The sequence below is a fragment of the Helianthus annuus genome, chromosome 17 (genome assembly GCF_002127325.2).
Source record: "Helianthus annuus cultivar XRQ/B chromosome 17, HanXRQr2.0-SUNRISE, whole genome shotgun sequence".
NCBI classification, from domain to species: domain Eukaryota; kingdom Viridiplantae; phylum Streptophyta; class Magnoliopsida; order Asterales; family Asteraceae; genus Helianthus; species Helianthus annuus.
Genome location: NC_035449.2, coordinates 88,691,341 through 88,705,243, shown reverse-complemented (window position 1 = coordinate 88,705,243; position 13,903 = coordinate 88,691,341). Strand labels below are relative to the sequence as shown.

The 13,903-nt window shown below is 38.4% G+C and overlaps 1 protein-coding gene across 1 annotated transcript; it reads left to right on the top strand.

Moving 5' to 3' along the window:
- Window positions 1-11,999: 11,999 nt before the first annotated feature.
- On the top strand, window positions 12,000-13,523 carry LOC110925824. The gene is made up of 4 exons (XM_035986535.1): window positions 12,000-12,126; window positions 12,235-12,576; window positions 12,657-12,857; window positions 12,939-13,523. The coding sequence occupies exons 1-4, from the start codon at window positions 12,001-12,003 to the stop codon at window positions 13,140-13,142; spliced, it is 873 nt and encodes a 290-aa protein (XP_035842428.1). The 5' UTR covers window position 12,000; the 3' UTR covers window positions 13,143-13,523.
- The last annotated feature ends 380 nt before the right edge of the window (window positions 13,524-13,903 follow it).

Sequence of the window (13,903 nt, the reverse complement as noted above, 5' to 3'; positions counted from 1 at the left end):
TAATCAATCGTGAAACTAAGATCTGTTATATCCTTGGTTTTATAATGAAAAAGATGATGCTGTATAAATGCTAGAATGATATCCAAGGTATACTTATTTCAAGAGTAAATGGTTTTTTAAATTGTTTCTGTTCCAAAAACTTGATCCGTTTAACTTTTAATAGTCAGATCGTTAACGATTATTTTCATGTGTTTAACAAGTTAAACTACAAAGGTGGTGGTAAAAGGGTTATAAAGGGCATCTGTATATAGTTTGATATAATACTTAAATAACTTTTGGGTAAGATAATTACAATTTAGTGTAAAAATTTCAGGCCCGAGACAAAAAGCCCTATGACAAAAAAAGATAAAACTAAAAAAAAATAATAATAAATAATATGCATAGAATTACTCTTCCCCAAATATCTTAAAATCAGATATTAAAACCAGTTATATACTTGATCAAACCAGTTAGTTAGCCCCATAAATCAAAAACTTATATTTTAATTAATTACAACTAATAAACTGTTAATATCATATTATTATATAAGTGCATTGTGCTATGAAGAATCATGTTAATTACAAAACGAGTCTAAACCATATTAATTATTTAGTCTTATGAAAGTTATAAATTGGAATGGCGATAATCTTTAATAACGCTACTTATCCGAATTATGCGAAATCATAAATATTAGGATTATATTTAGCCTATATATATTAACTAGTTCGTGATGTGGAATTTTTAAACATTTAGGATACTCGCTTCGTACTTTCGGATTTTTTTTCCATCTTTACTCGTGCGCTTATTCACAAGGAATTCTTATACGCAACCACTGTGAGTATACTCGAACCCATTTTAATTTTAGACACTTTGGGTGCAACATGTATTCTATATTAAACGCACGTGACACTTGAAACTTATTTGAAACTTACTCTATCCATTTAAACATGAAACATGAAACTTGTGATTCTTGAGACTATTTTGTGCTATGTGAACGTTTAATCCTTGTGTGTAGTTCCGCCTTAACAATAGTAGCGCTATAGGGGTAATGCACCTCCCCCATTTGTAGTCGAGGGGTATTGTTAGGAGGAGACATATTAACCTCCCGTGAAACTTTGGGTTAGGTACTTTAACGCATTGGAAACTTGGGCTATCACTTGGACTGCGTAAACTAGCATGGCTGAAACTATTTTATTATGTTCATGTTGGATATGAGTTTTTATTCTATTATGCTATGTAAACAAACTTGTATACTGGCTCTTTGCTTTTGCATTGAAACTCTATTTTAATACATGTTGCAGGTTGATTATTGAAGTATGGATGATTGATGAAACAAGTTTAGGGTGGCTAGATACACACCTAAATTTATCTATCTTTTGTTGTTATGTTATTTGTTGAAACAATGTTGTTATCTCCTTTTGAATATTGTATAACATTTAGTTTTGAAATGAAATTTGAATTTAATTAAATATTGTTACATAGTGTTATGACGTCTCTAGCAATCTATATACACTTCGTCTCATCCCGATGTTTCCGCCATCGGTTGGGGTGTGACATGGTATGGGTTTGACGGTGGTGGTGGTGGTTGTTGTTGTGGTGGTGGTGGTGGTGGTTGTTGTGGTGTGGTGGTGGCTGTGGTGGTGGTGGTTAGGCGGCTGTGGTGGTGGTGGGGGTTTGACGGTGGTGGTGGTGGTTGTTGTTGTGGTGGTGGTGGTTTGTCGATTATTTAGATGTTAATTTAATAGAAATTTGTTACAAGTTATAATATGACATGTATTATATATTAATTTTTGCACATATGTCGTCAGACGAGGAGGAGTTTGGTGTGGTACAGGTGCCTGGATTCGATGAGATGGCCGGGGGTGATTGTTTGGGTATTCCCTATATGGACTATCCGAACAATTCTAGGGAGTATAAACGTTTTAACAGGTTGCGACAAATAAAGGTGGGTCTGCAGAGGGTGTTGTCATGGGAGGCTTTACGGGAGGTCAGGGAGGAGGGGAGAGCCTGGGGTTTGATCAGGGAGAATTCCCCGTGGGATCGCATGTTTTCGGTGGCGGCTGGGCCATCTCATAGGACCATGATGGTGGAGTTTCTGTCCACATTCGTGTTTCGTCCACGGCCGGCTGACCGACCCAATTCGGATATGGACGATCCGAACGTGGAAGCACCGTCTCCCGAGGTATCTTTATGTTTGTTCGGGCAGCGACAAAATTGGTCGCTGCGTCAGTTTGCTGTAGCCACCGGGTTCTATACCGATGATGAGTTGGTTCATGACATCTACACCACCACGATTTGGGCTATGCCTGATGATCAGTTGTTTGCTTGGTGGCCCACTCTAGGTGCTGGACCCTTCGGTAAGAAGGCCCGAGTTTCTGCGATTCCTGACTCACTCGTTCGCTACATACACCGCTGCATTGCACGTCGATCTCTGCGCGTGGCAAAAGCCTAGAGTGGGTCACGAAGGTGGATGTGTTCTTTCTGTACTGCTTATATACGGGCACACCGTGCGCCCTCCATCGCTGTCTGGCGGAGTATTTCGCCTCGTACGGCAAATGACAGAGGCGTAGCCGTTTGATTGGAGGGGCGTTTATCACGCGTATTGCCCAGCATTGCGGTTTGTGTTATCCATTCCTTGATGATATGCCGGCCCCAGCACCACACGAGCCCTTAGATCTTAGGACGATGAGAGGGATGAAGATTGCGGTGAACTTTCCTGATATCGGGCATCGGTTTGTTGACGAACACCAACAGATTTATGAACCCCAACCGATAGTCCACCAGGCACTGCTCGAGGCTGGGGAGGTGGAGATGCCGCATGTTGCTGACGTGCCTGATATGGATGGAGACATGGAGCCTCAGGTTGACCAGGTGCATCCGCAGGAGCCGCCACAGATTCCACAACGCGTTTATCATGCAGTGTGGTTGCCTCAGTCCACCCAACGTCTCCTTGAGAGGCTGGTGGCGGGTCAGGATGGTATGATGGCCAGCTGGACACAACAGTTTCAGCCGATGGACAGGCGGATGGACCAGATGGAGGATTTGATGGAGTGGGTGATGGCTAGTGAGGCCGAGAGACATACCCAGGCGGGGTTGCCTGTTCGACCCCCGCCACATCCACGAGTTTATCCGGGTTTCGACATGGAGGCAGGTCCGTCCGGGACGCATGCAGGTGGTGGGGATGATTCTGACGACAGCGATGAGGAGATGGAGGGTTAGTATTTGTATTTGTTGGGTGAATTTTATTTTGTTTAACATTTGTGGGCATGTATGAATAAATACTTATTTACATTGGTATGTTTAAACATTGGTATGTTATTTGTAACTGTATGAATGTTTGTTGGTTTTGTTATTTATGCTTAGTTATTTATGCTTAGTCGACTTATTTTAAAAAACAACATTTTTTTTAAAACTTACTATATATAATAACAATGAAAAACAACAAGACAAACAACACAATATTCGATTACATTTTTTTAAAACTTAATATATATAAAAAACGACATTTATAACTAATATTCGATTACATGTACTAATATTCGATTACATGTCTTGCATAAACTTACATACTAACAATGAAAAATAACAAGACAAACAACACAAAAAAAAAATCCAATTGATTATCAACGAACGTTCCCTCTTACAAACAACACTTGAATGAAATTCTTCAAATTTCGCTTCTTGCAATTTACAAATTCGAACCTCCTCTCTCAAAAAACTGACTTTGTTTTTCAGCACAGCCTTCGTATCCATCAGTTCTTTGATGACCACACATGCCCGACGACACATGGGAGGATCGACCCACACAAAGAAGTTGCACTTAGAACGCTGACACGAAAAAAAATCACTAATATACAAGGGTTAATGGAAAAAAAATACATTAAAAACATAGCAGACTGTGACAAGTGTAAAATTGACGTCCGGGATTAGCTTCAGTCCAAGATGTTCTTAGTGCAGCCGTCCTACTACATTTGCAATTGTGAATTTGTGATTGTGAAGATGGTGTATATTTCTGTGGCAAGTAAGGGTGACAAAAATACCCGACATTTGCAACCAGCATATACAAGCTTTTTAAAAAAAACCAAACCAATATGCCGCTCATAGGCCTATACACGCGTATGGTGGGTACGGATCCTGACAACTTTTCAGCCCATATGCCTCGTATAGCCCGATGAGACCCATATCCACCTACCTTTTCTGAAAAGTTGACATGACATTTATGACACCCCACTTGCATATGCCTCTCATCGACCCATACGAGTCTCATTGAAGTTCAGTTTCACCTTACCTTTTATACTTTATCTGAGAACAAGTACATATCCAAATCCAAAAGTTATTTTTTGGAGGAGTTCTGGACCACACGATGACAATCCGGAAGGGGACCACATGCGTCTCTCGTATAGTTTTTGCTCTCGTATCGGTGTATACGGTCGGAAAATTCAAGGTTTGTTTATCCTTGTTTTTTTGTGGTTTTATTTTGGCGGTTTGTGGTGGTGTTGGGATTGTGGTTGTGATTGTGCTGGTTGTGGTGGTGGTGGGTCGGCTGGGGTGGTGGTGGTGCTGGTGGTGGTGGGTCGGCTATGTTGGTGGTGGTGGTGGTGGGTCGGCTGTGGTGGTGGTGGTGGGTCGGCTGGGTTGGTGGTGGTGGTAGGTCGGCTGTGTTAGTGGTGGTGGTGGGTCGGCTGGGGTGGTGGTAGTGGTGGTGGGTCGGCTGTGTTGGTGGTGGTGGTGGTGGTAGTGGGTCGGCTGTGGTGGTGGTGGTGGTGATGGTGGTGGGTCGGCTGTGGTGGTGGTGGTGGTGGTGTGTCGGCTGTGGTGGTGGTGGTGGTGTGTCAGCTGTGGTGGTGTTTTGTTTTTTTTTTTAATTTTTACAATATATTTTCGAATGCCGAGTCTAATGCTAAATTGTATTTTTTATTAACAGGATATCGAAAGTCGGTGTTTTGACGGTGGTGGTAGCGTAATCCTTATGGAGAAACTATGTTCGTATTTCAGATTCATGTAGTAGAACGCCGATCTAGGATTACGTGTTATCGGAGTAGCCTGTTACCTCGTCAGCTCCCAGTGACGCTAGCCAACGCGGTCTGCCCTGTAACATGTCCTTCCAAGAGAGGAGTTCATTTAGTGTTCTCATGAGCCTTCGACCAACGGGAATGCGACTTCGCTCACCATCCCGACAAGGCGCGGAAGACTGGACGGTGGTTAATAAACGAAATGCAGACTCCACTGCTCCAACCTCCTGATCCCTTGTGCCATCTCAGTGTGGTAGATGTGAAGCAGAATCCCGTTGGAAGGTAGGGTTCGGTACGCAATTTCAAGACAGCCGGGCTGTCTTTGAATTGTGTATGCTAGCTGCACCCATTGTTTTCCTGTATAGGAATTCAAAAATATGTTACAATTAGCGATCTATGGTTTAGGGTTTAGGGTTTAGTCGTTACATTCTGTATCAAAGTTACATGTTTTGTGTATTAATATAAAACGACGTTTAATTACATTTTGAATTATGTTTCTTGTTGCGTTATGGTTAATAAACGACAATTGAAAAACCATTAAAGACTTTCTGAAGTTGACATTTTTTAACATACACATTGCGTTATGGAAACAATTAAACACATAATAATAACTGAAAAATAAAAAAGTTGACATTTAATAAAACGTTATAATATACCCATTTAATAAAATTAAACACAATAATAATTGATAAATTAAAAAGTTGACATATAATAAAACGTTTAATAATACTTATAAAAAAATGCCATTTTATAATATATATATGCAATTCGTTTTATAAAAAAAATTGACAATTAATAATACTTATAAAAAATTGCCATTTTATAATGTACACAATTCATTTCATAAAAATATGAAGTTTTTATAATACTAACACAATTTTTTATAACAACATTTTATAAAAAAAGAATTAATTTTCTTAATATTTCACAACTTCCCCACACAAATACCCTATCAAAAGAAAGTTCCACACACCCCAATCATTGGTAATCATTGGCTGACACCCAATGATTGAGATTAATTAGATGGTAGGTGATAGAGAGGGTGAAACCCGGATGTTAAAGTGCTTATATTACGCGTGTTATTGTGTTTTAAGCAATTATGTACGTTGAATATAGTAACTACGAGAGTTTATGGTTTTGCAGGTAACACGCATAATACGACAAAGTTACAAAGATTAGCGCACAAGTGGGTGTTGAAAGGTATTAAAAGGTTTGATAAAACCTAAAAATCAAATGCACGTGGACGTAGTGATAAAAAGACATCATTAGAAATCATTAAAATTATCATATATCATAAAGGAAGATGTGAACATTGGAAAGGACAGAAGATGAAAATCGTAACCTACGGTTATTATACCATAGGCTACGGCACAAATGAATTAGTGCTATTTGAGTTTAAAGGGTTTTAAATCCCAAAAGTGGGTACACGTGTATGGGAGGCACAAAAATAGTGGCAGCCATATGCCACGTGAACTTGAGGTCAATATACACACACTTGGGCCGTCACATGGACTTAATGGTGGGGCCGAGATATGGATTGAAAATAAAAGATATTAGGCACATGGGCCGACATCATCATCATGGATCCATCTTGATAATCATGTTGACCAAAGAAGACATTATCACCACTTGTGATTGGGCCGTACCTATGGGCCTAATGGTGGACGGCACATGCACCTCTTGGACTTGGCGGCCGACTTTGGTTTTTGGGGGATATTCATATACATCATCACATCTCGACGGAAAGGAAGAAGAGGGTTTTTTCAACCGGATTCGTATCAAGTCTTTGAAGATCAACCAACCGAGATGAGCGGCTAAATCTCTGGTGGATACTCTGGGTGAATGATTGTGTAAGACACTATTGATTTGGTTTATTGTTTTATGTATTGAGTTCGGATTGTAACCGTGTGACAGATGGTCTTTACTTGCGTTTTTATAATTCGTTTGACAAACGAATCCTGTGTTAGACAGAGACATAAATGCGTTTAAATCCGATTATACTTTGTTGGTTGAATAATTATTCATTGCATGAATAGTTGATAATTATATCGTTTAACCAATAGTATCCAATATGACAATCAGCTAAGTTATTAGTTAATCACACAATCTGAATCCCGGAGTGATCACCTTTTCTCATCATTGTTTTAAACCACAATTTTTATTCGTTAATTTAGATAATTCTCACAATCAATCAAACTGAGTTTTCAATTTAGTAGTGGTTAATTAATACTTAGCATCATAACACTTTCCACAATCCTCCTCTGGTTCGATATCCGACTTACTCTAGCTACTAGTTTATTTCGGTTTTTGCATGTCACTAACGACAGACATCAAAATGGCGTCGTTGCCGGGGAGGCGTGCGCAAAGTGTTTAGTGTTAAGTTTTAGTTAAAAAAAAAAAAACCTGAAAGAATTTTTGCTTTTATTTTGTTATCTTATTTGTTCGGGATTTACGTGGGTAGTTGAGCTGTGTTTGTGCAGGATGACAGATCTTACTATATTTTGCGGCTCTTCTACATGTATTTTGTACGGGGAACCACTTCACCCGTGTATCGGTTGCCACGAGGCCCGATTTAGACGGGAAAGAGCTAAATTGGAAGAACCACTGATGCCTTGCTATAAGAATCCTTCCCCTCCACCATATTTCGATGATTCTGATACAACGGTGGAGGATGGTTATTACTCGGATGGATATGATCGGGACGAGGATGCTTATTATGAGCCAAGGACGGATGGACAATGTTTCTGTTGCGGTCGTTATCATACTTATTATTATGATGATGTGTGCGCAGTGTATTTGGAAAATCCAGAGTATTGGAATAAAAAAATGATGGATGCGTACATCTCAACACCGTATCAGGGATACCGACAGTATCATCCCGAGGAATATCCTGAGCCCGAGGGTGTCTATACTTATCAGACCGAGGAGGAGAAAAAGCTTGCTACGTTGGAAGTGACTTTGTCCAAACTCGAGCAGTATTTATTAGAACCCAACCTTTCCGATGAAGGTCGAATCAGCTGCCTAGTTTCCAAGTGTCAGAAGTTAAAAATGAAGATAGAAATAGAAGAGCGTCTCTCACCATTACCTGATGATATTAGAGATTATTCTCACATGGAGGAGGAGGTTGTGGAGGATAATACCACACCAATGAATCCTTTATCTGATGAAGAGTCACTGGTGGATCAGATGGTGTGTGAGGATGAGGAGGCAGAGCAGTCTGATAAGATGAATGTGTGTACCGAACCTCTTCCCATGTCAATCATTCCAATTAACAAGTGTGGGGAAGAGGGTTCGAGGAAGAAGATGAAAAGGGTGAAGCTACAAGACATCGGTGTATATCTCGTGAAGTGGATTAGCGAAACCCGCATGTGCTTTCTAAACATGCCAATTATATTGACAAGCTTATGGAGATGGCATGTAAACTTCCGGGCATTCGTTGGAAATGTTTTGGGTAAGTGTGCATTGAGACCACCGTAACGCATAGCAGGTACGGTCTGGCTGAAGACCTTTAAACTTAGCGCTCTCGGGAGGCAGCCCGAGGATGTAGAGTATTGTATTTTGGTTTGGTTTCGTTTTGGTGTGTTTGTGTTTTGACAGGTTTCTACATTCCATCTCCACGGATTCAAGGAATCAAGTGTGGGGATATTTGGCAACATCCCCGGTGAGATCTCAAAGAATCTATGAGGGGCGTATGTTCCGGTTAGATCGCAGCAGCTACACCACTACAAACACTCACTTGGTTTCTAATCAGGTGCATGTGTTTATCTATCATGTGTTTTATTTGTTTTCGTGTATTTGGTGGTGTGAATTTTTTTGTGTCGGGAGTGGTTTCTTTGTGTTGAGTCATCTAGTGTTAGCCGTTCATGGTTTGTGGGTGGTAACTCTCGAGTTTAGATTATAAATTGCACCATACATTGGGGACAATGTATCCCAAGTGTGGGGATGCGGTAACTCGAGAGAGGGTTGGTAAGATTGTTGATCTTAAATGCTTGAATTGGTTGAAATTGGAAAAAATTGAAAATTTTTGAAAATTTTTGTGTCTCAAGTATGCTTGAACTACATGAAAACCAACATTTTCAATTGCTAAAGGGTTTCTTGCCGATATTAAACTAACATAGATCCCTAGTCATGGTTGTCCCTTTAAGTTTCATGAGAGTATTTCTGACAAGTTTAGAAAATAGTTGAGAAGAGATGCCTAACTAGGGGTAACATGCTTTAGGAATTACACATGCTACGTGTCGGAAACCCATATTCCTTTTGTTCGGTGAGAGATTTGAGCCTACTGGATTGTTAGTTGAATTACAATAATGGTTCAATTGTCGAATGTAGGCCATATGTTGCTTTGTGTTAGAACTTGTGTGGTTTGATACATGCTGAGACTGTGGTTTAGCGTATGCATATAAATGATAAAGGCATTAGGATCATTTCATTGTTTCATATGTTGATTGTTTATCCATCTTACCCTAGTAAACCATGTTGAGCCTTATACCTTTCGTTTGTTACACCTTTGTTGACCTGTTTGATTACCAACCATGAATGACAATTATGTGTTAGATATTTGTTAAAAAAAAAACGAAATGAAAAAAAAAAGAGAAAAGAAAAAGAAAAAAAAAATAAAAGTATTATTATGTTCGTGTTAAATAAATGGGTCGAAAATAGCCCAGAATGTTAGTATCATTGTGAATAAGTTGTCATGGTTTGGTATGTTCGTTTGTTTGCACCATATAAACATAAAAATTCAAAAATATTCCTTACCTTTACCCTTAACCCAAAACCCAAAAGTCCTTTTGATATGTGTTATGTTATTTGATACAGTGGAGGTATGATTGCTATACAAGCTTATGATTGCAAAGTAGCGTATTTGGTTTGAGTGCATTACATACTAGCACATTACACGCTAGTCTTGATTAAACCGAGAGGAGTGATTATTGTGAGGGGCGTGTGGCATGTGTTTAGTATCATAAGCATGTTAGTTTTAGTTAGGTAAGTCTTAAGTTGTTTTAAATGCATATCATTTACTTGTCAGATTGTCAATCTCGATTGTGTCAGTCTATGGGATGGGTATGACTTGGGACCTTAATTTGTTAAATTGGTAAGGGATTTAATGGTGATTTGTTAATAAGGTGAGTAATGTTTGTAATGGTTGCTTGAGGACAATCAACGTTAAGTGTGGGGATGTGATAGAGAGGGTGAAACCCGGATGTTAAAGTGCTTATATTACGCGTGTTATTGTGTTTTAAGCAATTATGTACGTTGAATATAGTAACTACGAGAGTTTATGGTTTTGCAGGTAACACGCATAATACGACAAAGTTACAAAGATTAGCGCACAAGTGGGTGTTGAAAGGTATTAAAAGGTTTGATAAAACCTAAAAATCAAATGCACGTGGACGTAGTGATAAAAAGACATCATTGAGAAATCATTAAAATTATCATATATCATAAAGGAAGATGTGAACATTGGAAAGGACAGAAGATGAAAATCGTAACCTACGGTTATTATACCATAGGCTACGGCACAAATGAATTAGTGCTATTTGAGTTTAAAGGGTTTTAAATCCCAAAAGTGGGTACACGTGTATGGGAGGCACAAAAATAGTGGCAGCCATATGCCACGTGAACTTGAGGTCAATATACACACACTTGGGCCGTCACATGGACTTAATGGTGGGGCCGAGATATGGATTGAAAATAAAAGATATTAGGCACATGGGCCGACATCATCATCATGGATCCATCTTGATAATCATGTTGACCAAAGAAGACATTATCACCACTTGTGATTGGGCCGTACCTATGGGCCTGATGGTGGACGGCACATGCACCTCTTGGACTTGGCGGCCGACTTTGGTTTTTGGGGGATATTCATATACATCATCACATCTCGACGGAAAGGAAGAAGAGGGTTTTTTCAACCGGATTCGTATCAAGTCTTTGAAGATCAACCAACCGAGATGAGCGGCTAAATCTCTGGTAGATACTCTGGGTGAATGATTGTGTAAGACACTATTGATTTGGTTTATTGTTTTATGTATTGAGTTCGGATTGTAACCGTGTGACAGACGGTCTTTACTTGCGTTTTTATAATTCGTTTGACAAACGAATCCTGTGTTAGACAGAGACATAAATGCGTTTAAATCCGATTATACTTTGTTGGTTGAATAATTATTCATTGCATGAATAGTTGATAATTATATCGTTTAACCAATAGTATCCAATATGACAATCAGCTAAGTTATTAGTTAATCACACAATCTGAATCCCGGAGTGATCACCTTTTCTCATCATTGTTTTAAACCACAATTTTTATTCGTTAATTTAGATAATTCTCACAATCAATCAAACTGAGTTTTCAATTTAGTAGTAGTTAATTAATACTTAGCATCATAACACTTTCCACAATCCTCCTCTGGTTCGATATCCGACTTACTCTAGCTACTAGTTTATTTCGGTTTTTGCATGTCACTAACGACAGACATCAGTAGGGACCAGTTTAAGGCGTATTGGGCAATGAGGGGCGTATGGGCGGGGCCAGTTTGAGGCGTATTGGGCAATGAGGGTCATTTAGGGTTAGGGGGTGTGTAGATACTTTTGAAGGGGTGTGTGAATACCTTCACCGATAATTTATTGCGAGCGCAAGTGTCTTTGTACAAGTTGAATATAAATTTTTTGAATTATATTTCCTTCTAATATTGGGAATATTTTTATTAATTTCATATAGAGGTGTTATGATGCAAAAAGATGAATGTATTCAATGGTCCCTCTTTCATCTTGGTAAAATAATTAAAAATTCAGTTTTGGGTGACCTTGAACAGGAAGATATTATACGTTTAAACAAACACCAAAATATAAAAATTGAAATGAATACGTCCATATGCAAAGTTGACTTTCTCGCCGTGGCAAGCAAGTTACTAACGTGTGCCATTTGTAAAATTCTATTTCCCTATATATATTACTTGCTATTGTATTCAATTTACTGAAATATTTAGACTTCTTCAAATTGAGTGAAATGGATAAACAAAAGGGTTGCGACATCCCAGGAATACACATTCATCAAACGAAGGAGATCGAAGAACAATATCAGTTATTGAATCGTGAACGATCCCGTATCAACGAAGAATTAGCACACGAGAAGGTAACTTCTAGATTTCAGTGTTCATAAATCTTTTGTGCATATTACGTAATTCTGAATCTTAGTATCTTACGTATGTCTGTTATTTTTGGTCTCCAAATTAATTAACAGGCAGATGAACAACAAATAAACCAAAAATTAATGAGGTTTTTGGACCTTGATAGGCAAATAGAATGGAGGATGTTGGAAATTGAGAATCTTCAACGTTGGGATCCAGATAAACTCAAGCTAAATTTGCCAATCAGTTCCGTATCCAGAACAACACGTGTTTATTGTTTGACAGGAAAAGATGCTCAAACACCCGTAAGGCCAGATCTAAAACGTTGCCAGAAAAGGCTTGTCAAGAAAGGGAGTATGGACATCAATTATCTGAAAGAAGTTCAAGAAGAACATATATGTTCAATGAAATCAAGTGAGATACCATATTCTGGCACACAAGAACTTAACGATATGGTATGTTTTTTTCAATTAATCATAACCGTAAATCTATTTTATTTCTATTAAATAAACCTTTATTCATTTACAAATTAAAGATCGAGAGCATGTTGCAAAGGATCCATCATGGGAACAAGAAACGGGCTGATGAAATGAAAATATATGAAGAATTAAGCAACTTCTTGGAGACAAAGGAAAGTTACATCGCACCAGAACCCCGCCCTCATTGGTACACACTACAACGAAGATCAAAGCGATATACCGATTATGATCGATATAGATGGCAACATAGCCTAAGTGTAAGACTTTTCTTCTTTGGTTAGTAGTGCTCAAGCTTTTTCTTTTACTAGTTGTTTGAGTTATATATTTTCTTTCATTAGATTCGGTTGGACTACATTGAAATACAAAAGAGGGAACAAATCGAACGTCAAGCAAGAGTTAAACGACTTAAAGCCAAGTTGCAATATGTGAGAAAGAAGATCAATTATTTAAACAAGAAGCTTGAAAATATTGATTCAAAGATACTTAAGGCCTACAAACGTGCCAATGAGCTTGGAGACAACTTGAAAGAGTTGGTATCATAAAATTCTTTTTCCATTTTGGAAAACACAAATACATATTAACTTCTAAATTTTGATGCAGTATTCTAGCTGGTCATATGATTTTAGAAGTAACAATCATAATGTGATCTTTCATGGTTGTGACTTGTGAGTGTTTGGTTTGATGGGTTCATGAGGCAATTGAATAGGGCTGGCCTGGCTACCCAGTATTTAATACAAAAGTAATAAAATTTGTAATCCTCTTACATGGAATACAAATTGGTGACCTTTCATTATGATATATTATTACATGTTCTTGGAACTGTTTTTTTTTAATGTTGGATAGGCAATTTTATATGATTCCTATCTTGTAAATTTCTTTCTATTTTTATACATTTCTCTACCTAATTTAAGTATGCTACTCTATGGTTCTATGTATCATGTGATTCTGAATAATTTGTGCTTTAAAACAAGCTTCTTTAACTTCTCGTACTTACTACTGATTACTGCATATCAACTTTTAAGATAGAAAGTAGAAAAACATCTAAACATAAAATACTCAAAAAGTCGGATCTTGTACTTAAGCTAGACGGCGTGTGTGCTCTATCCGCAATTTGAGTGCACGTGTGACAGCTATTGTCACACTCCGATTTCCACGTGTCTCACCAGTGGGCCCGGTGTGGGATTATCGTGACGTAGTTGGCAACAATATAGTCAAACCACACAATATATGAATGCACAGCGGAAGCATAAAGATAAATATATTTCAACATTAAATGTAATATCAAAGTATCACCGTTGTTGAA